Genomic DNA, 22,124 nt, shown 5'->3' on the forward strand with positions numbered 1-22,124 from the left:
ACCCAACGACGGGGACCAATCCTAGAGCTATAAACTCAGGACAGAGCGCCTTTAATAAGACTAAAAATAACTGTTCGCGAGGTTAATTCAGTTGAGTTCAATTTAGTTTATTGCATCAAGTTTACCATAAAAACTGCCCTATAGGCAATTCAAGGGATAGTGCTGAGGGTATAGTAGTATGCACCCTTCCTAAATTCGAAGTCCTCGAAAAATTATATGATTAAATACTAAATAAAGACAAGTGACAACATTTGAAAATGTGAAATAATTTATTCAACATTTCGCTTTTATACGGAGCATTCGTTCAGGACAGTCACTTCTAAGCTACTATTATTATTTTTTTGTGTAAATGACACAAATATGTAAACAACAAAAAACAAAATCCATATATAGTTATTTCATTAATTTTTACAAGCAGCTAACACATATATTACATCAGTAATAAATATTGCACTCACGGCCTATTAATAACATTCGACATTAAAGCTAATTTGTATAAATTGTATAACAGCTTGTACAACTTGACCTATTGTCGACGTCATTCACTCAATAGCCAATAACATATAATATTTTAAGGTTGCACACCACTGTTTACTTTTGCATGCATTTCAATACAATTTCTATGTCGAAATATATTCTGTGAAAAAAATATAACAATGTCGAAAGGGCTATGTGACTGCTATTTTTAAGAAATACATTCGCTTCATGTAAAATAGCTGACCAAAATAAAAAGAGAAGAGTTATCCACCCGTATGCCAGAGTTCCGCCTCATTTTGCTGTGATATAAGTGGCAGCATACCACTTGCACAGTTATTATTATTTAGTACAGTAATAAAATAACAAGCAAAGAACCTTTAAAATTATTTCGCTTTCCGACAGACAGTCACACACATCATGGCCATTGGTAAGCTAGCAGTGAGCACTGGTTAGTATGGTAAAAAATACAATGGATCCAGCGAGGGGTGATCGATCCAGCGTCCCGTCACACCTCAGGCGAGCACTCCATCACTGAACTATATCCCATCGTTCTTCAAGTAAGAGATCCGAGACTCAAGTTTTATAAACACGGGTCTTGGCACCGATGAACGCGCGCCCGCACCACATCAGTATTTCTATTAATAGTAGGGGCGAGACGTAGTCCAGTGTTAAAGCGCTCGCCTGATATGATGTGCCGTCGATCTAGGATTGATCCCTGTCGGTGATATTTCTCTGAATCTATGATATCAAATGTAACAATTTCACTGAAACTCTTCCAAATCTAGGATGTTAAATGTCAGGATTTTACTACAGCTGTTCTGATACGTAAGATATTTCTCGTTCCAGCCTGTGCTCAACAGCTATCTATGAGATGGTGCATATAAAAAAAATCCCTTGCAGCTAATCGAAAAAGAGTAGCCCATGGAGTGGCATTAGCGGGTTTTTTTCTAATTATCTCTATGGTCCTCGACCGTATGTCTGACGCCACATAACCGTAACTAAAATGTGTTGAGAGCGTCGTTAAATCGAACATTTCTTTCCTTCTTTTTTTAATAGTAATAAAAACGCAACCACCTTCAGACATTGTTGGGTCCACATTACGTTTGAACCCACTCATCAAATTACTGTAATCCAGAATCTATAGTGATCAGTGTTCTTTCATTTTGATGTTCAGATAGTTATATTTCAAATATTACAATACGACATTAATATTACAATACTTTGAAGGAATATAATTTGACGTGGATGAGGCAGGTGACATAACACGAAGAGACTATAGATCCCACTTTGTCCTATTTCCAATCTAGTAAATATGTATAATGTAATTTAATATTAATTTAATGTTTGCTGTAATGCTTTTATACTAAATGCACTTGTCCAAACATCACCATGAATGACACGGACACAGGAGCTTGTTTTGTCCGAAACCCGAAATAATATCCACAATACACGCCAAGCTCTATAGCACAATCGAAAATACATTTTACATGGCACAAAGAACTTATAAGCATCTCTGTCACAGTATGCCAGCAACCATTACATATCTAAGACACAAATGTAACCTTCTAATTCAGGATCTCAAATGTCAGGGTCTCCGTGTAATTGCTATATGATATTAAATATCAGGATTTCACGATTACGTTTTAGTCTGTTTTATTAAATGTCGGGATGTCACATCAATTGTTTCAAATCTAGGATGTTGAATATGACGATATCACTGCAACTACTCCAGATTTAAATATCAGGATTTGGATACAACTGGTCAAGTTCAGAATATTAAATATGACAGTTTCACTGAAACTGTTCCAAATCTAGGATGCTATATATCAGGATTTAGATACCATTGTTCTGAATCTAGCATATTAAATATAACACTTTCACTGAAACTATTGTCGTTCTAGGATGTTAAATATCGGTATTTTGGATACCACTGTTCCAGGTCTAGAATATTAATCGTAACAATTTCACTGAAAGTATTCCAAATCTAAGATGTTACATGTCAGGATTTAGACAGCACTATTCTGAATCTAGGATATTAAATATAACCATTTCACTGAAACTATTCCAAATCTAGAATACTACATATCAGGATTTAGACAGCACTCTGAATTTCAGTATAACAATAATTATTCCACTAATTGCAATTATTCCATATCTAGGATGCTGAATGTCAAGATCTGACTACAACTGTTTTGAACGTAGTACACTGAATGTCAGCCTTCCACTGGAACTGTTTACGATCCAGGATGTTATAATTATATCAAGAAGTCACAGGTTATATTCTGAAATCGTATCTCTGCTCCACTCGAAGCTCTGTACAGCGTTCATATGTATCTCCGATAAGAATGATAATAAATTATCAATATACATAAAGGTACAAATAAACAATGGACTACAAGGGCGGATCAAGGGTGGTGTGTAGTTTAGCCAAGACGTTAAGTGTCGCCATCGAGTAATGTTACGTTGGTGTTTTTGTTTTTTTTAATGTCTGTACTCATTCAAAGGAAAACACCGATACCCATTATTAATTTTTAAAAATCCGATCCGCCCTTACAGTAGGTGCATTTCCAAGGTTAGTAAATTAACACATTCCAGTCAGAACCGAACAAACCGATATGTTATTATCACTTTAAAACACAAAAAGAAGACAATAAAAAAAGGAAGACGAAAATGGGGCCTGAGTGCCCATAAATACGTAAATGCAGTAACAAACTATAAATGAACATCATTAACTGCACGAACAGAAGCGAAACACAGTGCATGTGTAGGTTTGTTATTATGTTCCATTTCCAAATCTTCCTCTTTGAATGTTGTAAACAAGAGAATATCGACAGCCAATGTCTTGTTTTAATAAAAAATATCCGGAATTTTTACATTAAAAACCAAAACATTTAAATGTGAAGTTATTTTCCCAGACTGTTATCGCTGTCTCCATGGTGAAAACTTGATAGGTCCTTTAGGTTTAATGTTGGCGAAATCTGCATTTGCTCCTCTGTAAAAAAAGAAAGAAAGAAAAAGATGTTTAAAAATTCAAATGGTTAAAGACATAAAAATGCATATATTACATTTAGTTCGTTTTCTTCTGTTAGATACAGGTCCGTATAAGCCAGAGGGAGGGAAGTGGTCGGAACGTTACTCAGTTGTAAAGCGCTCGCCTGATGCACGGTCGGTCTAGGATCAATCCACGTCAGTGGCCCTAATGGCTATGTTTCGTTCCAACGAGTGCACTACAGCTAGTATATTAAAGGCCGTGGTATGTGTTATCCTGTATGTGGGATGGTGCATATAAAAGATCCCTTGCTACTAATGGAAAAACATGTTGTGGGTTTCCTATCTAAGACTATATGTCAGAATCACCAACTGTTTGACATCCAATAGCCGATGATAAATAAACCAATGTGCTCTAGTGGTGTCGTTAAGCAAAACAGAAACAAAAAGTATAAGCCAGTGTAAAAGGATCGCAGGTCCGTAGGAACCGACGTCCGTAAGACCTCGGTTCCTAGGAACAGTAGTCCATTCGGACCTCCATAGCTTAGGAACCATAGTCCTACCCGGACTTTCATACCTGGTTTATTTTTAAGTTGTTTTTATCCTAGGACTTGTATTCCTACCGGACTTAAATTCCTTCTACATCAGTGACAGAAATACTAGTCCGGCAAATTAGATGTCCGTTTGTTATACTCTGCAATTTGCACGAGCTGCCAGAAAGAGACAAGAAAAAAAAGAGATTTTGGCAGCCTTCCCTCGTAGTGGGATGGATAAGTGTACGAGTCTCTTAAGATTATTGTGAGTTCAAATCTCTTTTTCAAAATATTATTTTTAAGTTTGAGTATCAACTTAATTTTTTTTTTACGTCATAGACTTGTGGATCAGATGCGTGAGTGAATTTTTTTAATCGTCTTACATTTTTGTTAGCATAATGAAGTAGGACGAATATCTTGCTTTTTTCAAAAGTATATAATGCAACTACAGATATAAAGTAGGCTATGTGTTCAAAACGAAAAAAAAAATATAAAAAACAATAAAACAATATGTAGCCCAAATTTAAAAAAAAAATATATATATGAAAATTGGTAACTCCAGAAAACATTTGGCGAACAGCAAAAGACAATTTCTGTTTACACCAACTTAATTTTTAATAATATGTTTTATAAGTTTATATTTTGACGGTAAGTGACAATCTGATTATTTGTAATTTTCTTAATCTTTGTCCGATCTGACTTTCATTCCTCGGAATCCTAGTGTGTGAGATTTGTATTTGTAGGAATTTAAGTCTGTGGGATGTGCCTTCCGAGGAATGTAAGTCCGTGGAACTTTTATTCCTGGTACTCCTAGTCCACAGGACTTTCAATCCTAGTATTCCTAATCCTCTAGAATTTATTTCCGATATTTTGCTTATTATACATACATGTATATATACATATATATATATATATATATATATATATATATATATATATATATATATATATATAATATATATATATGATTCGTGAAATTCCCTGAAATGAAACTTTGAAAACTGTACTTAATTCTAGTAGTTAGTACTAATATCTAGTACTATAATGACCAGTTACAAGAATGTAAAAATAACAGGAATAATAAGCATGAAAAATTTCCTTTTATTGATGAACAATTAAAAATAGCATCAAAACACTTGAAATTAATTATCACTGACTGTCTTGTGGCAGTTTTGAGCATCATAAGCATAAGAGATGAGTTGGGGAAAGGGTCTCTGTATTGTTATACTTGGCCGTTAGGAACACCATAAGCGTTCGAGACTGAGTGGAGGTGGGGTCGGGGGGATGGGGCGGTCACTCCTCCAAGTGCTAAGAGGAGGGGACAATGGACACTTTTGGGCAAAATGAGCTGGCCTGAAATCTTCACCATGTCTTTCCATCATTCTACTCACAATATTAGTACATTGTATCCATGTAAAAATGCAGACTGATTTGTTTGGAATCCTATATAGCGTCTTGGTACTAATACGAATATAAATATACGTTGTGTTCCAGATTCGGACATTTTCGTTTCATTCGGGCAATAAAAATCAGCTGCCCCCACTCCACCCCTACTCCCAAAACGGGAGCCTGAATGCCTATTGCGACCAAAACTGTCAGTTGTAAAAGTGTCACGAGTAATTAGTCTGCTTAAAAGTATCTTTGTAAATTGTGTGTGCATATTATTGACAGTATGATAATTGTTCAGGGGTTACTGTTTTGTTTTAGTCGGTGTAGTGGCCCATTGAGCTGCTAAAACCCACTCTTAGTCATTGATATTTCTATTAATTGATAAATCTTAATGAAAGCCAGTTAACATAATTTGTTATCGATGGCATTGTTGGTTGGGACTAAGATATCATAGTGCCCAGAGTCTGATATGTCATATGTTAAACCAAATTAATTTTTGAAAATGAGCAAAATTGACAAAGCAGGCACATGTTCAGTAAGTTATGCAGGGGGGAGGTCTAGACTGTGGCAAGTAGAAATTTGTTTTGAAGAGGGGTGTTTAGACCACGCTACTCCACCCCACATCATATGTACACGCGCCTGCAACATTATTGACAAAAAGGCACAAACTTAAAAAATATATAATAACAAGATAATTTATATTACGCAAATATAGCATTTTTATAGTTAAATTATTATTATTATTATTATTATTATTATTATTATTATTATTATTATCAAATACCAGTATATAATGTCTAACAGACAATTGTGTTGGTATATCATGTGGCAAGATATACTTATTTGCGAGTACTAATACATGCTTGGAATTATGGAAAATCTTTTCGAGTTACTTTTAAATGTTTAAACAGGTATTAGTTGGGACAACGCGCAATGAATAAATACCATGTTTCTGCTCGTGTAATAAGGTCAACAAAATGTGTACATACTCTTGCAAATGATATAAATGGAAAATATTGGATTAAATATAAAATACTGAAATAAAGAGAGGCGGCAGTAGCCTAAGTTAATTAAATAAACCAGAAAGGAAACTGCTTTTCGTTTTGTTTACATTTATAATTTAAATTTTGATTGTCCAGTAATGCAAGTCCGACCCGGACTTGATATCCTGGCAGTCAGACCAGTATTCCTAAGGAACGCAAGTCCTAGGACTTGCATTCCTAGGCATATTAGACCTAGGACATGCATTCCTAGGAGATTAACTGTTCCTTCGGACTTGCATTTTGTTTACACCGACGCAGGTAATAATAAAAATTAATGAGCTTGGTCCGTCCTTGACCTTTTAAAATATAATCCTTCAGTAAATTAAAGTCACCGTATACTGGGAGACTAAAACTGTATCGATCTGTTAACCAATAACTCTATTTATTTATGAATTACCTTTTACTAAAACTAAGTTCATCATATTTTGTTTTATTATCACATTATTATTTATATTTTAATGATTATTGACTATTACTTGCTCTCCTTTATAACTCCCGATCCATCCATTAACGAACCACAGCTCATTGTTTTATTGTTTAACAGACCATTCAGTGTTATTAATCCAGTACCCAACACCTGTTTCTTTCTCTCTCAATTTTTTCTTTTTGAAAAATAACATTTTATACAGCATAATATGCTCTCTCTCTCTCTCTCTCTCTCTCTCTCTCTCTCTCTCCCCCCCCCCCCCCCCCCCCCCCCCCTCATGTTTCAGGTCTAACTTACGCTTGTATTCCAAGTTGCAATGAGCTACCGGCGTTCTTGATCAACTGCTGAGCTTGCATGTGAGTGAGGTCGTGAGCTCGGTGTTGCCCTATACTCATGATGACGTCACCCTGGTGTAGCTGGCCTTCTGCGGGACTCCCGGGCATAATCTGAAACAAGCAGCAGCGAGAGGTGGGGTGGTTTAGGGGTGTCCATTATTACCTAGCTGGACAAAACTATATGTTGTACTCAACTGTGTCTTAAAGTTTGTTACCCATCAAGCAGCCGCTTGTGTGGAAAAAGTATGCGCGGGTGGAGAGGATGTGGGCTCTAGACTGGCATGCGAATATTAGGGGTGAGACAGACTAATTAAGTGCGAAGCTCCAGAATTTCTAGGGTGGATTCAGGGTCATGTTCCCCCGGCAAATTTTGAAAATCGATATCTTTAGGGTGTATACCACCAAACCAAATACATATACAACAATAGTAAAACATGTGGCTAAAACGTGTATCAGTCGACATACACACCATAGATATCAATTTTACCACCCCTCAGCCTTAAAGTAAATCGGAAATAATTGAGAGTTACGCTTCTCATTTCAGAGGGTAATGGGTAGTGTCTATGACTACCCTAGTTCCGCACAAAAATTGTCATGCTATTTTTATTAGGACCCCGCACATGTTTCAAGCACAATGGTAGTTGGTACATTGACACTAGTTCAAATTAAAGTACAGGCATTTACTGGCCAGATGAAACAACATTTTATTACAACAAACATTGTCACATTTGTTACAAATGGCAAGACTGGTAACCTCAACTGTGGGATGCACATCCAGCTTTGACCCACTCAGATACTATTTGATATACGACTACTTTTAAATGCAACACATTTTAAATGGAAGACCCGGATGTTTGACATCCAATGAGCTCTAGTGTTAGTCTTTAAACAACACAAAATTTAATTTTAAGTTTAATACAGATAGAACAGCACAGCGGCATTTCGTGTACACGTCTGAGGTGATTGGATCGAATCCTTTCATTCATTTATTCATTTCAACTTATTTTCCTGCTTATATCCAGTTACGGTTCAAGCACGTTGTCCTGGGCATACACCTCGGCTATCTGGGCTGTCTGTCCAGGACAGTGGGTTAGTTGTTAGTTGTTAGTAGTTAGTGAGAGAGAAGAGGGTGTAGTGGTCTTACACCTACCAATTGAGTCGTTAAAACTAACTCTGGGTGTGAGCCAGTACCAGACTGCGAACCCAGTACCTACCAGCCTTATGTCCGATGGCTTAACCACGACACCACTGAGGATCGAATCCATTCGAATCCACTCGCTGGACCTATTCTCTGATTAATTTTTTTCACCCCTAGATTGGTATATATAAAACAAAACAGTGGTATCAGCTGTCCTATCGGTGTGAACATGCACATAATTTACGGTAAACGATCCCTGGCTGCAACTGGAAACAAATGGTGGGTTTTCTCTGAAGACTACGTGTCACAATGACATTCAATAGCCGATACTTAGTAAAACAATGTGCTCTAGTGGTGTCGTTAAACAAAACAAACTTTTTCGTGTACTAGCAGTGGATCACTGGTTGAAGTAGCAAACAAAGTAATGAGGCTAGTGAGAGAAATCGATCCTACGGCCCAGACGAGTATTCTAACTACTGGTCTACATCCTCCTCGTTCTGCAGACTGAAAAAACCCAGGTTTATGAGATGCTTACATAATTCAGGATATAGCTCGAAACGTGATTCTAATTTTAGACAAAACAGTTTGTCAGTAAAAGAAAATAGAAGAGATGAAAGAAAAACGCCGATTAGTTGACTTGCTGCTCTGCCAACTAAAGGCGGCGCCACACGAGACGAGTGACCCGTACGAGAATAGCCGATTGCATTACAAGCTATTAAATCGTAATATTGTTTTCTCACAATAGGCAGGGACGAGTCAAGGATTTTCTAAACCGGAGTGGAGGGGGGGGGGGGGGGGGGGGGGGGCTGGGGGGGGGGGGGGGAGGGGGGGGGGGGGGGGGGGGGGGGGGGGGGGGGGGGGGGGGGGAGACGGTGCACAAATTTATTTCAGTTTATCTAAAACAAATTGAGCTACCAAACAGAGCGAGATCTGTTGGTGGTTCGGGGGCATGCTCCCCGGAACATTTTGAAATAAAAATGTTCAGAGACGCGTTTTAAGGGCAGTGTAATGTTCTATATGATGGATGATGAATTTGAAAAGAAAACCCCTACTAAAAATGGTACTTCAAGCGGGGTGGGGGGTGCGGGTGGGGGTGGAGAGAACACAAGACCCATGTAACCATTCTCTGGATCCGCCAATGATGAATTATTCTTGTGGCTATTCTTGTATCATGTGGCGTCGCCTTCAAACAGACATTCCATTGTGGATGGTTGCCAGGATGCAGCAGTAACAGATATAACAGAGTACGGTATTCTCCGTCTGTAATACTTTCATTTGTTTTCACAGCTGCATATCGCATTGTTTCACCGGTGAGCAAATAAATACGTGCTTAGATCATTTCACATACTCGTCATAAACTGATTACATAAGCATGTACAGTACACAATTGTAATTATTTAAAAATATAGTAATGACTGTCTTGTATTATCAGGCCTAGGACACTATCGCCGTTACAAAATTCACACCTATATGCGTTATCAGCGGTGTTCTAGAAATCGGGCCCGTAAGAACCAGGACGGGGGCCCGTTGAGGACAAAAATATACCCCCCCCCCCCCCCCCCCCCCATCTGTTCTATGTAAATAAAGATACAAATATGGCCCTCACCACTCACAGAATATGCCCCCACTACAAATATCGTTCCCTCGGACCTTCGCCAATAATAAATGAATGAAAATGTGTAAATGTGTCTGATTGAAATCATCTCATCAGATGTAGAATTTGTAGATGATACACATTTAAAAAGGGCACCTCCAGTATTCAGGGAGGGGGTGCAACGTAAAGAAGATTGTTTTGTTTTGTTTAACGACACCACTAGAGCACATTGATTTATTAATCATCGGCTACTGGATGTCAAACATATGATAATTTTGACAGTCATAGAGAGGAAACTCGCTACATTTCCCCATTAGTAGCAAGGGATCTTTTATATGCACCATCCCACAGACAAGATAGCACATACTACGGCCTTTGATATACCAGTCATGGTGCACTGGCTAGAGCGAGAAATAACCCAATGGGTCCACCGACGGGGATCGATCCTAGACCGACCGCGCATCAAGCGAGCGTTTTACCACTGGGCTACGTTCCGCCCCCATTGTAAAGAAGTACACCTTCAGTATTCAAAAGTACACTAACATATGTTATCTCTATGTCATTCTTCCACAGAAATAATAACAAGCCGGTCGAGATATTATATATCCCCCAACTAAAAGAGCAATAAAAACATCCATCTGCTAAACATTAACTTTTTCGAAATACTTCGGAAAGGGAAAGATTTTGCGCACACCCAGCCCCCTCCTCTTAGATCCGCGCCTGCCCAATCCACAGTTTAACAACAGCCGACAAGAAAGCTAATTGAAACCGCGTGTCCGTCCACTCTCGACTATCTGGATGAGCGCTACTCGTGTATGTAAGACTTAGCAAGTTACATTTCGTGGGCTGGCAGGAATCATCTGGAAATCTATCAGTAACAACTGACATAATATATAGCGTGCGTGTGTACCTGGTAGCTTCACAGGTAATTGACTGTGTCCTGATCAACGGATCAGCCGCATGGTTAAAGTAGCAGTACCGGCATCGGTGGCGCAGTGGTTAAGACATCGGACTACAGGCTGGTAGGTACAGGGTTCGCAGCCCGGTACCGGCTCCAACCCAGAGCGAGTTCTTAAGGGCTCAATGGTTAGGTGTAAGGCCACTACACCCTCTTCTCTTTCATTAACCACTAACCAACTAACAATTAATCCACTGTCCTGGACAGATAGCCCAGATAGCGGAAGTGTGTGCCCAGGACAGCGTGCTTGAACCTTACTTGGATATACGCACAAAAATGAGTTGAAATGAATAAAGTAGCAGTATCGACATCCCTGATTGCAAGCGGCGATGGTGTAAGGGTCGATGGTAAACAGGTGCTGGTAGCTATAGGTACTGGTCGGTTTGGGATCGATCCCCGTCGGTGGCCCATTAGGCTATATTACTCGTTCCAGCCAGTGTACCACGACTGGTATATCAAAAGCCGTGGCATGTGCTATCCTGTCTGTGTGATGGTGTATATAAAAGACCTCTTGCTGCTAATAGAAAAATGTAGCGGGTTTCCTTTCTAAGACTATATGTCAAAATGACTAAATGTTTAACATCCAATAGTCGAACAATTAATAAATCAATGTGCTCTAGTGGTGTCGTTGAACAAAACAGACTGTTTAACTATAGGTGCTGGGTTCGTATCTCGGTACCTGTGTAGTCTACTATATGCCCTTCTTCTAGCTAATATATTTATAATACACACTTCCCGTATTGGTTACCCACCACCCCCACCCACACCCCGATTTGTTATTATAAACATAATATACACGTTCTGGTTCACACTTCACATATAATCTGCATTTCTCCATTCATTGTTACACATATAATATATAACTGGCTGTCATTATTATACATGTTTAATGGAGGTGACTGAATTAAATTTAATGATCGAGTGTCTGTTTGGATATGTATATGCTGTAAATATATGTAAACCAGTTGTGATGTAGCACACCCTGTTATAGTTGTTTTAATGTTCTAGTTATCAAGATTGGCCATGTGGCCTGAATAACTAAAATAGTATTGTCTTGTCGTGTCTTGTCTTGTCTTGTATAATGATATCATCATATCAAATGGCGATATCCAGCATATTTATTATATTACGGATTGATTGAATGACGTTAAATTAGGTATGTATGTAGTTCACTGGTAGAGTGCTCGCCCGATGCGCGGTATGTCGTAGGATCGCCCCTCCAGAGGCCACCTGTAATTCTCTTATTTACGCGTCGTATCAAAGTGTATCTAATGAACGAAAACAGAATTAACACTACAAAGTCAGTCCTTAAAGGGACATTCCTGAGTTTTCTGCATTGTAAGATGTTTCCGACTAATAAAATGTTTCTACGATTAAGCTTACATATTAAATATATTAACTTGTTTTGAATATCAGTGTCTGTATATTCAATGTGTTTCTGGTCGTCTTGATATTTGTAAGAAGCCCAAACTGGAGTTTTTCTTCAAATAATTTCGTACGTACGAAAAAAACAAAAACATTTTAGGAAATAAAATGAAATTTAACCTAGTACAAATATTAGAACGATCAGAAACACGTTTAATATACAGCCACCAATATGTTATACAGAAAACTATATTTGATATGTAATTACAATAGCTAAAAAGTCTCTGTTAGTCGATAACATCTTTAAAATTGCAGCAAACTCGGGAATGTCCCTTTAAAGCCTAAAGTTGAAGGGGCAAAACTTTATTTAGGCCTTAAGTCTAAATTTTAAAACTATATAAACTCGGGACTTGATTCCGGTGATCCCCGTCAGTGGGCTCATTGGGCTATTTCTTACTCCTGTGCATCACGACTGGTATATCAAAGGCCGTGGTATGTGCTATCCTGTCTGTGGGATGATGTATATAAAATATCCTTTGTTGCATTATAATTTTTTTTTTAACGGGTTTCCTCTGATGACTACGTATCAGAATTACGAAATGTTTGACAACCAACAGCCAATAATTAATTAATTAATCAATGTGCTTCAGTGGTGTCGTTAAACAAAACAAACTTTATGTTTCCGGTGTCTATCGTTGACGCATACCTTAACTGTGAAACCAAAAGACGTTTTAAAGGGACTGTCCCGAGTTTGCAGCCATTGTAGCACGTGTCCCTCTAATAAGTCCCTTTTAACGACCTAAATTAAAAACTTAACACATTTTCTTGTTTAGAAGATCAGTGTCTGTGTACCCATTGTGTTTCTAGTTGTCCCCATGCTTGTTGTAGCTTAAAACTCATTTTACTTCCCTGTATATATTTGTTAGCACGTACGAAATTACTAGGACGTAAATTCTAATTTGGACTACTACACACATTAAGACGACCAAAACCACACTGAATAAACAGACACCAGTTTTCTAAACAAAAAAATACAACAAATATGTAAGCTATTAAGCTAGCGACACATATGTCCGTAAACTGATCCGTTAGCGGTACAAATGACATATATATCCGTGAACAGTACAAATGACATATATATCCGTGAACAGTACAAATGACACATATATCCGTGAACGGTACAAATGACATATATATCCGTTAACGGTACAAATGACACATATATCCGTTAACGGTACAAATGACACGTATATTCGTTAACGGATGATTTCGAACCAATGGTTTTAAAGAAGACTGACACATATGTTCGTAACGTTTATTTGTCGGATCCGATTGACGCACATTTCGAACAGAATTCGAAAATGCTCCGTTTACGCACCGCTAAACGGATCCGATAAACGAATCAGTTGTATCAGTTGTGTCGCCAGCTTAAACGGAATATTTTCGAACACTGTCGGATCCGACAAATAAACGCTACGGACATATATGTCGGTCTTCTTTAAAAAACATTGGTTCGAAATCATTTTACGGACGACAATCGGATACGATATACGGACCGTTAATGGATATATACTCAAAGGCAAAAGTTATTGTGACATGGATTGTTTGGAGTAATAAATTTGTGAATGGATTTATGGATGTAAACCAGAGAAAATGTGCATGAAACAGCTCAAAGAAATGCAACCAAGCAGTTGTTGCAGCGATTGCATGCTTTGTGCAAAAAACATGGAATATTCGGGAGAAATTCTGTCCAGTGTTCACCATAAAAGGCCAAACATTCAGTCGCAAATCATTGCCACTCTATGCGGCCTTCAGAAGTCTATAAGTCAGAAAAACACCATTGGTGAACTGTTTGGTGCAATTTCGTCATGCCATGCCTCAGTTAAAATGACTGATGTCATAGGGATGCTTGAATCTGGGACCTCGCAGCGTGACGTCGCACGTCAATTCAACGTCCACAGAAACACCATATAGCACTTATGGCAATGGTATCAACAAAACAACCAGGTCAGGGACCGTCCCCGTAGCGGCCGACCACCCATGACTACCCCTCGCCAAGACACATGGATCCGAAGCACGCATCTGCGAAACAGGTTCCAGCCAGCAACCCTCATAGCCCGTACCATCCCTTTCTCCAGCGTTTAGTGGCCTCAATGAGACGACAGTGCCAGGCCTGTATCAATACTCAAGGTGGAATATCTCCTTGGACGATTCTCTGGTTCAACGGACACTTTGCTCTATTAGAAAAGGCTCAAAATTATATTATTATACATTAACGTTGTCGAAAGTTCCAAATATTGCCATACTAAAATGGCAACTTCATTTCACTTCCAACCTAAACTGGTCTGTTTTCTATTTAAAGCCATTTATAACCACTCAAGAAATAAAATTAAGATGGTTCCAATATAGAATTTTACACAGGATACTGACTACCAACACGTTTGCTTATAAACTAAAACTTATTGACAGTGAAATGTGTACTTTTTGTCATGAAATGCGAGAATCTATAGAACATCTATTTTGGGAATGTAAAGTTGTTCAGCTTTTTTGGAACAATTTTTTGAATTGGTTATTAAAATCTTGTAATCATATATTTAACCTAAATTTATCATTTGAACTTGTTACATTTGGATGTAAAAGTAATACTAAAACAGATAATATCTTTGATTTATTATTATTGTTAGCTAAGTATTTTATATATAAATGCAAAGTGCAAAATGTACAGTTAAACATTACTCATTTCCAAAACGAAGTTAAACAAAGATACCTGATTGAGAAACATATTCACTACAGTAAAAACTGCTTTAATAAATTCGTTACCAAGTGGGCAATGTACCATTCTCTATTTGATATATAATCTTAAAATTAATTTTGTTCATTCATTTGTTTTCATCAGCCCCAACAGGTCACGTAAAATTGATGTAAAGTAAAACACCTTCATATCTGTATGCCTATTGTATATCCTACTTCTTTTTAAAGACCACTGAAATGTTGTTATAAATAATGATAAATATGTACATAATCAAAACACGTGCGTGTGTGTGTGTGCATATTTGTTTTTCCTCTCTCTCTCTCTCTCTCTCTCTCTCTCTCTCTCTCTCTCATTTTCATATATCATTATATACTTTCATTTACTCTAGATACTTGTTAAAATCCAGGTCCTTGTGAATATATTATTTTAATTAAGTCTGCCTATAAAGTAGTAACTACATTATGTGTGTATAAATTATATATAAAATTACTGTAACAACCCATGTCTTCTCCCTTTGCATGGGTTGATATTTGTCAACAAGGGAATGGTCAAGAACAAATAAACAGTTATTAATATGGAAAAAAAAAAAAAATCAAGGTGGACACACTCGCTACTGACTGTGTGAACTTCGATCTGGACCCCCTCTAACGATGTGGCTCATTTGCATATGGCAGGTGCGCCCTTTTCATGGACTGTTGATCGTTTCCATACCTTCGGACATTTCTCTTTCCATGTTATAACGTTTCATACACGGCAGTAAAAACTTATCATCAATTATCTTTGTGTTTTGTGTGTCACAATAACTTTTGCCTTTTAGTATATGTATACACACGTGTCCGCTGGATTCTTGGTTTAAATCCTGGCGTTAAAGGTGCATAGTATATACATTAAACTCGTGTCCGCTGGATTCTTGGTTTAAACCCTGGCGTTAAAGGTGAATAGTATATACATTAAACTCGTGTCCATTGGATTCTTGGTTTAAATCCTGGCGTTAAAGGTGCATAGTATATAAAATTAAACTCGTGTCCGTTGGATTCTTGGTTTAAATCCTGGCGTTAAAGGTGCATAGTATATACATTACACTCGTGTCCATTGGATTCTTGGTTTAAATCCTGGCGTAAAATGTGCATAGTATATACATTAAACTCGTGTCCGTTGGATTCTTGGTTTAAATCCTGGCGTTAAAGGTGCATAGTATATACATTACACTCGTGTCCGTTGGATTCTTTGTTTAAATCCTGGCGTTAAAGGTGCATAGTATATACATTAAACTCGTGTCCGTTGGATTCTTGGTTTTAAAAGCGTATTTAAATCTGATTTCGTTCATCAGATACACTTTGATACGTTGCGTAAATAGAAGCATTACAGGTGGCCTCTCGATGGTCAATCCTATGACATATCGCGCATCATCGAGTGAGCACTCTACCAGTGACCTATAGACCGCCCCTGATGATTTGGAAGTATAATAAGGTGGTCTCTTAAAACAGGTGGTCGCATTCACGAAAGTGTTTGGTTGTATTTTGGACTCATTTCGAGTACAACATTCACATTATTTTTCGAAATGAGACAACCGTTTACACTTCTGGCAACGTCCAGTTTTCTGGAGCAAGAATTTTACCGAATAACCGCAATAAACCCATCAGTACCTGACGTCACTGGACTATTTTTGTTATACACGGTAGATTACACTAAACACATTTTTGGCTGAAAACGGGGCCACGTGGAGAAGATTGTTACAATTCCACACACACACACAAACGCGCGCGCGCGCGCGCGCGCACACACACACACACACACACACACACACACACACACACACACACACACACACTCAGAACATCAATTTTGAAGAAAGAAAAATTGTTGATAGATGATTGGGTAGATGAATATACTACAAGTATGTATGCATATTCATGTACGTATTACTCATGTATCTGTTCGTTTGTACCGGCATGTTCATGCGTATGAAAGAGACAAAGCTAAACAGTGACCTAGAGAGACGATGCACTCAACACATTTTATTTACGGTTATATGGCGTCAGACATATGGTTAAGAACCACACAGATATTGAGAGAGGAAACCCGCTGTCGCCACTTCATGGGCTACTCTTTCCGATTAGCAGCAAGGGATCTTTTATATACACCATCCCACAGACAGGGTAGTACATACCACGGCCTTTGATATGCCAGTCGTAGTGCACTAGCTGGAACGAGAAATAGCCCAATGGGCCCACCGACGGGGATCGATTCCTGACCGACCGCGCATCGAGCGAGCGCTGTACCACTGAGCTACGTCCCGCCCCCTAGAGAAAGAAAGAAAGAAAGAAATGTTTTATTTAACGACGCACTCAACACATTTTATTTACAGTTATATGGCGTCAGACATATGGCTAAGGACCACACAGATTTTGAGAGGAAACCCGCTGTAGCCACTACATGGGCTACTCTTCCGATTGGCAGCAAGGTATCTTTTATTTGCGCTTCCCACAGGCAGGATAGCAAAAACCATGGCCTTTGTTGAACCAGTTATGGATCACTGGTTGGTGCAAGTGGTTTTACACCTACCCATTGAGCCTTGAGGAGCACTCACTCAGGGTTTGGAGTCGGTATCTGGATTAAAAATCCCATGCCTCGACTGGGATCCGAACCCAGTACCTACCAGCCTGTAGACCGATGGCCTGCCACGACGCCACCGAGGCCGGTCGCCCCCTAGAGAGACAGAGAGACAAAAAGAGAGAATGAGAGACATTGACAGAAACAGACAGATACAGAGACACACACAGCATGGACATATAACGGAGATAAATTTAAACTTTGTTTTATTTAACGACACCACCAGAGCACATTGATGTATTAATCATCGGCTATTGGATGTTAAACATTTGGTAATGTTGACGTATAATCTTAGAAAGGAAACCCGCTACGTTTTCATTAGTAGCAAGGGATATTTTATATGCACCATCCCACAGACAGGATAGCACATACCAGTCGTGGTGCAATGGCTGGAACGAGAAATAGCCCAATGGGCCCACAAGGATCGACCCCAAACCGATCGCGCATCAAGCAAGAGCTTTACCACTGGGCTACGTTTCGCCACCAGAGAGAAACAGACAGACTGGGATGTTCCATCATCATCACCTCGTACGTTTGCCCTTCCCTCCCCTCTCACTCTCTTTCTCTGACATTCTTTCTTGTCCTTCTTTGTTTTTGTTTCTTTCTCTCCTCTCTCGTTCGCCCCCCCCCCCCCCATGACACATCTTGTCTTAATTAGGGCGTTTTACGTGCACGTTCATAGCAAGCTGTTTTAGCACACGCCCTCTTTCCCCTACCCCCTTTCATTTGCCTGTTGCCCCATAACACTACTCATAGCGTGGGTGGCTTCCCCAATTCTCAACCACCCTCCTTCACCGGTCATCCATCTTTCTCTGTTTATCTCTGTATCTAACACGTGAAATGCGAGATACTGCTTTCTCCGCACATCTAACACTGTTTTATCAACGCTTATCGTGTTCACCTTCATCAAAACCTAATTCTAACCATCGCAGGCTACTGCCACAGAGAGAAATATATGTGCGTCCCAGCCATATTGGGCATATCGACACAGTCTGGCTTTTCAGTGTCGTTGACATTATGTCGACGTTTGTTTAATGGAAAGTCAGGGATGCTGTGAGAAGAGAAAGGGTAGGATGAAAAGATATGTTCGAGATATCGCGAGAGACAGTGTTTGCGCTTGTTGATATGTCCGTATCGTTACGCCCATATACAGCAAGACTGTGATATCGTGTTTCAGAGTACAGCTGGGTTTTCCCACTGCGGTAGTAGCTCCGCCGCGCATTCCCCAACATGCTACTGGCATTCTGATACATGTAATAATGCATTATCATTCCGGTATGCTTGACATAAATAAGGGCGGAACAATGGCGGATAGGCGCGGATCCAGGGGTGTGCTGAGGGTGTGCATCTTCTCACCCGAACTTCAAAGTATCATGGAAATCGTCTGCATATAATACTTTAGAATATCATGGGTGCCCTATTTGAACCCCTCCCTATAAAATTCTAGTACCTGCTCCTGGTGAATCAAGAGGGTCTTAAGTGGAACTGCCCCTTTTCAGGTACCCCCCCCCCCCCCCACCACACACACACCTTCCTTTCGTATATTGTTTTATTTTCATGCTGTCGAGGTTACGATATTAGCATTAAGTCTGATAGGTTCTGTGTTCGTTCCCCATTGTCAGCTTTGGCACAATAGGTTGGTGTAAGATCACTACACTCATAACTACTTAAGATGTATGAACGAACCATAAATAAAAATACAGTCATTAAAACCTGTATTAAATAAATAGCCACCAAACAGAATAAAAAAAGGTTGCCTCGTATCAATGGTTTGGCGCACTAAGGTGGCTGTTTAATTGCGGCCGCGTTGGAGGGGTGTTTTATCTGTGTTATGCGGGACACACTTGCACTTATCCTGCTTTATAAGCAGTGGAAGAATCAGGGGGTGGCACAGATATGTACTAATTGTTTCTTCTAACAGGAAAAGAGCCATGATATAGCCCAGTGATCAATTTAAAGCGCTTGCTGCCTGTGCGATTATTGAAATGGCTGTGGGAGGGGGACTTTAGGGTCCCCAATGTTTTTCGGTGGGTCCATTGGATGTAAGTCTATGGAAGGGACATTATAGCATCTTAATAATCGAAAAAATCAAAAAGGGGCTGAGGGAGAGGGGGGAAGTAAGGGAGAAGGCCTGTGGAAGGCAGGGAGAAAGAGGAGATGGAAGGGGAAGAGAGAATTGGGGAGGAGTAGTTACTTCGAAAGGGAGAAAAGGAGGGGGGGGGGGAAGGGGGGAGGAGAGGAGAAGAGAGAGAGGGAGTGAGAGAAGGAGAGGAGAGGGGGGCGAGGGGGAGGAGAGAGGTGGAGAGAGGAGGACAGAGAGAGGAGAGAGGAGAGGGGAGAGAAAGAGAGTAGATGAGGGGAGAGAGGAGAGGGGAGAGAGAGGGAGGAGAACTGAGGAGGAGGAGAGAGACAAGAGTGGGGAGGAGTGGAGAGGGGCGGAGGACACAGAAGGGAGAGGGGGAGGGGAGGAGAGAGAGAAAGAGAGGGGAGGGGAGAGGGAGAGAGGAGAGGGAGAAGAGAGGAGAGGACCAGGAGGACCAGAGAGAGAGACACAAGAGAGGGAGATGAGAGAGAGAGGAGTGGAGATTGAGAGAGACGGAGATGGAGGAGAGAGGACAGAGACAGACACAGAGAGAGAGAGAGAGACAGAGGACAGGCAGATAGAGACAGAGACAGACAGACAGAGAGCGACAGAACAGAGATGAGAGAGAAATAGACAGGACAGCGAGAGAGAGAGAGAGAGGACAGAGAGAGAGACAGAGAGAGATAGAGAGAGACAGAGAGGGGGGAGAGAGAAGATAGTGGACAAAATAGGGAGAGAGAGTTGGTAGAGAGGGGAGGGGGGATGGGGGGGGGGGGGGGGCGATGGGGGGGGGTTGGGGGCAGAGAGAGGGCGTTACCGCCACATCAGCAAAGACTGTTATATGCACTTTCCATGGACATGCCAGAATACACCACGGTGTACCAATCGTGGCGCACTGGGTGACAGTGTATGGTTGAGAGGGATACGAGTTTGATGATATTATGAAAGTAAAGTTTGTTTTGTTTAACGACACCACTGGAGCACATCGGCTATTTGGTAATTCTGACATGTAGTTATCAGAGGAAACCCATTACATTTTTTCTAATGCAGCAAGGGATCCTTTGTATACACTTTCCCACAGACAGGAAAGCATATAGTACAGCCTTTGTCCAGTTGTGGTACACTGGTTGGAACGAGAAATCCCCCAATCAGTTGAATGGATCCACCGAGGTGGTTCGATCCTCCGACGCAAGCACCTCAAGCGAGCACCCAACCGATTGAGCTAAATCCCGCCCCTTTGATATTATGAGGTCATATGTTAAAAAGAACCCCTTCTGAATGGAATTGAATTATATTGCTCTCAATGCAGGATCATGAAAATATGTACTTACAGGTATCAACAATCAAAGGTACATTGTTTTAAAATAGCATTTGTTTTGTTTTGTTGGTTTTTTGTTGTTGTTTCTTTTACACAATAATGAGAGTTATCAGACGCGTGTGCAGGAATTTATGTATGGTGGGTCGAAACATGCTGTCCCGGAAAATACATTACCCCTCTCCCCCACCCCCAAATAAACAAAATTAGCTCGACCCCGAACCCCCTTTAAACACGCATCTGCTAATGTTGATATGAATCATTCATTATGTTATTTACATATCTTTAATAACCATTAGTCAAAGTATTTTGTATGTGCTGTAAAATAACCATTCATTCATTCAGTTACATTTAAAGGTTTTTTCCTCTTTTTTTAGAGAAAACTCCACACATATTTCACATTTGACCAAGTCGGTTTATAAACACCTGAACCCGACACTAGCTATTAAGACAAGACAGCATCATAATCATTCTCTTTTAACAGGTGGCGTTCGTCCAAGTTGGGCACAAACACGAACCTACCTACCTTTTTCACAGATAATTCCATTCGAAAATCCCTTCCTCCCTGCAGACGGAACCCCCAGGGCTCATGACCCCTCCTCTGTAACATCACTGTATGTGGGGCCGCCATATCCCCCCACTTCGTCTCGGCTAATTTCTTGTAAGAAAAGTTGAAGAAAGTTGTACGCTAAGATCTTGCAGCTTTGACCTTCGAGCAGTGCCGCTTCCAAATAACTGCCAACAAGTTCGGCTCCTGACTCAGAAGTCTACGAGCTAAGAATAGGTGTATATGTATATAGAAAGTTTCTCCAAAGATGCCTGTATACAGCAAGGTGCCAAAGGTATTAGCTATAATAATAATACACTGTACAACCGGACTCTGTGACACAGTAGTCAAACTAACGAGTTTATGAATGGTAAAGTTTGTTTTGTTTAACGACATGACTAGAGCACATTGATTTATTAATCATCAGCTATTGGATGTCAAACATTTGGTAATATTAACATATAGTCTTAGAGAGGAAACCCGCTACATTTTTCCATTAGTAGCAAGGGATCTTTTATATAGGCTACACCATCCCACAGACAGGACAGAAAATACCACGGCCTTTGA

At 39.8% G+C, this 22,124-nt stretch overlaps 1 protein-coding gene across 1 annotated transcript; it reads right to left on the reverse strand.

Moving 5' to 3' along the window:
- Nucleotides 1-250: 250 nt before the first annotated feature.
- LOC121381226 (PDZ and LIM domain protein 4-like) lies at nt 251-21,754 on the reverse strand. Its single transcript, XM_041510440.1, has 3 exons — nt 21,537-21,754; nt 7,155-7,303; nt 251-3,469 (listed from the first exon to the last, which is right to left on the reverse strand). Exons 1-3 carry the CDS (start codon nt 21,639-21,641, stop codon nt 3,397-3,399), a joined length of 327 nt encoding a protein of 108 aa, XP_041366374.1. The 5' UTR covers nt 21,642-21,754; the 3' UTR covers nt 251-3,396.
- Nucleotides 21,755-22,124: the final 370 nt, after the last annotated feature.

The sequence above is a fragment of the Gigantopelta aegis genome, chromosome 9 (genome assembly GCF_016097555.1).
Source record: "Gigantopelta aegis isolate Gae_Host chromosome 9, Gae_host_genome, whole genome shotgun sequence".
In the NCBI taxonomy this organism is placed as follows: Eukaryota; Metazoa; Mollusca; class Gastropoda; order Neomphalida; family Peltospiridae; genus Gigantopelta; species Gigantopelta aegis.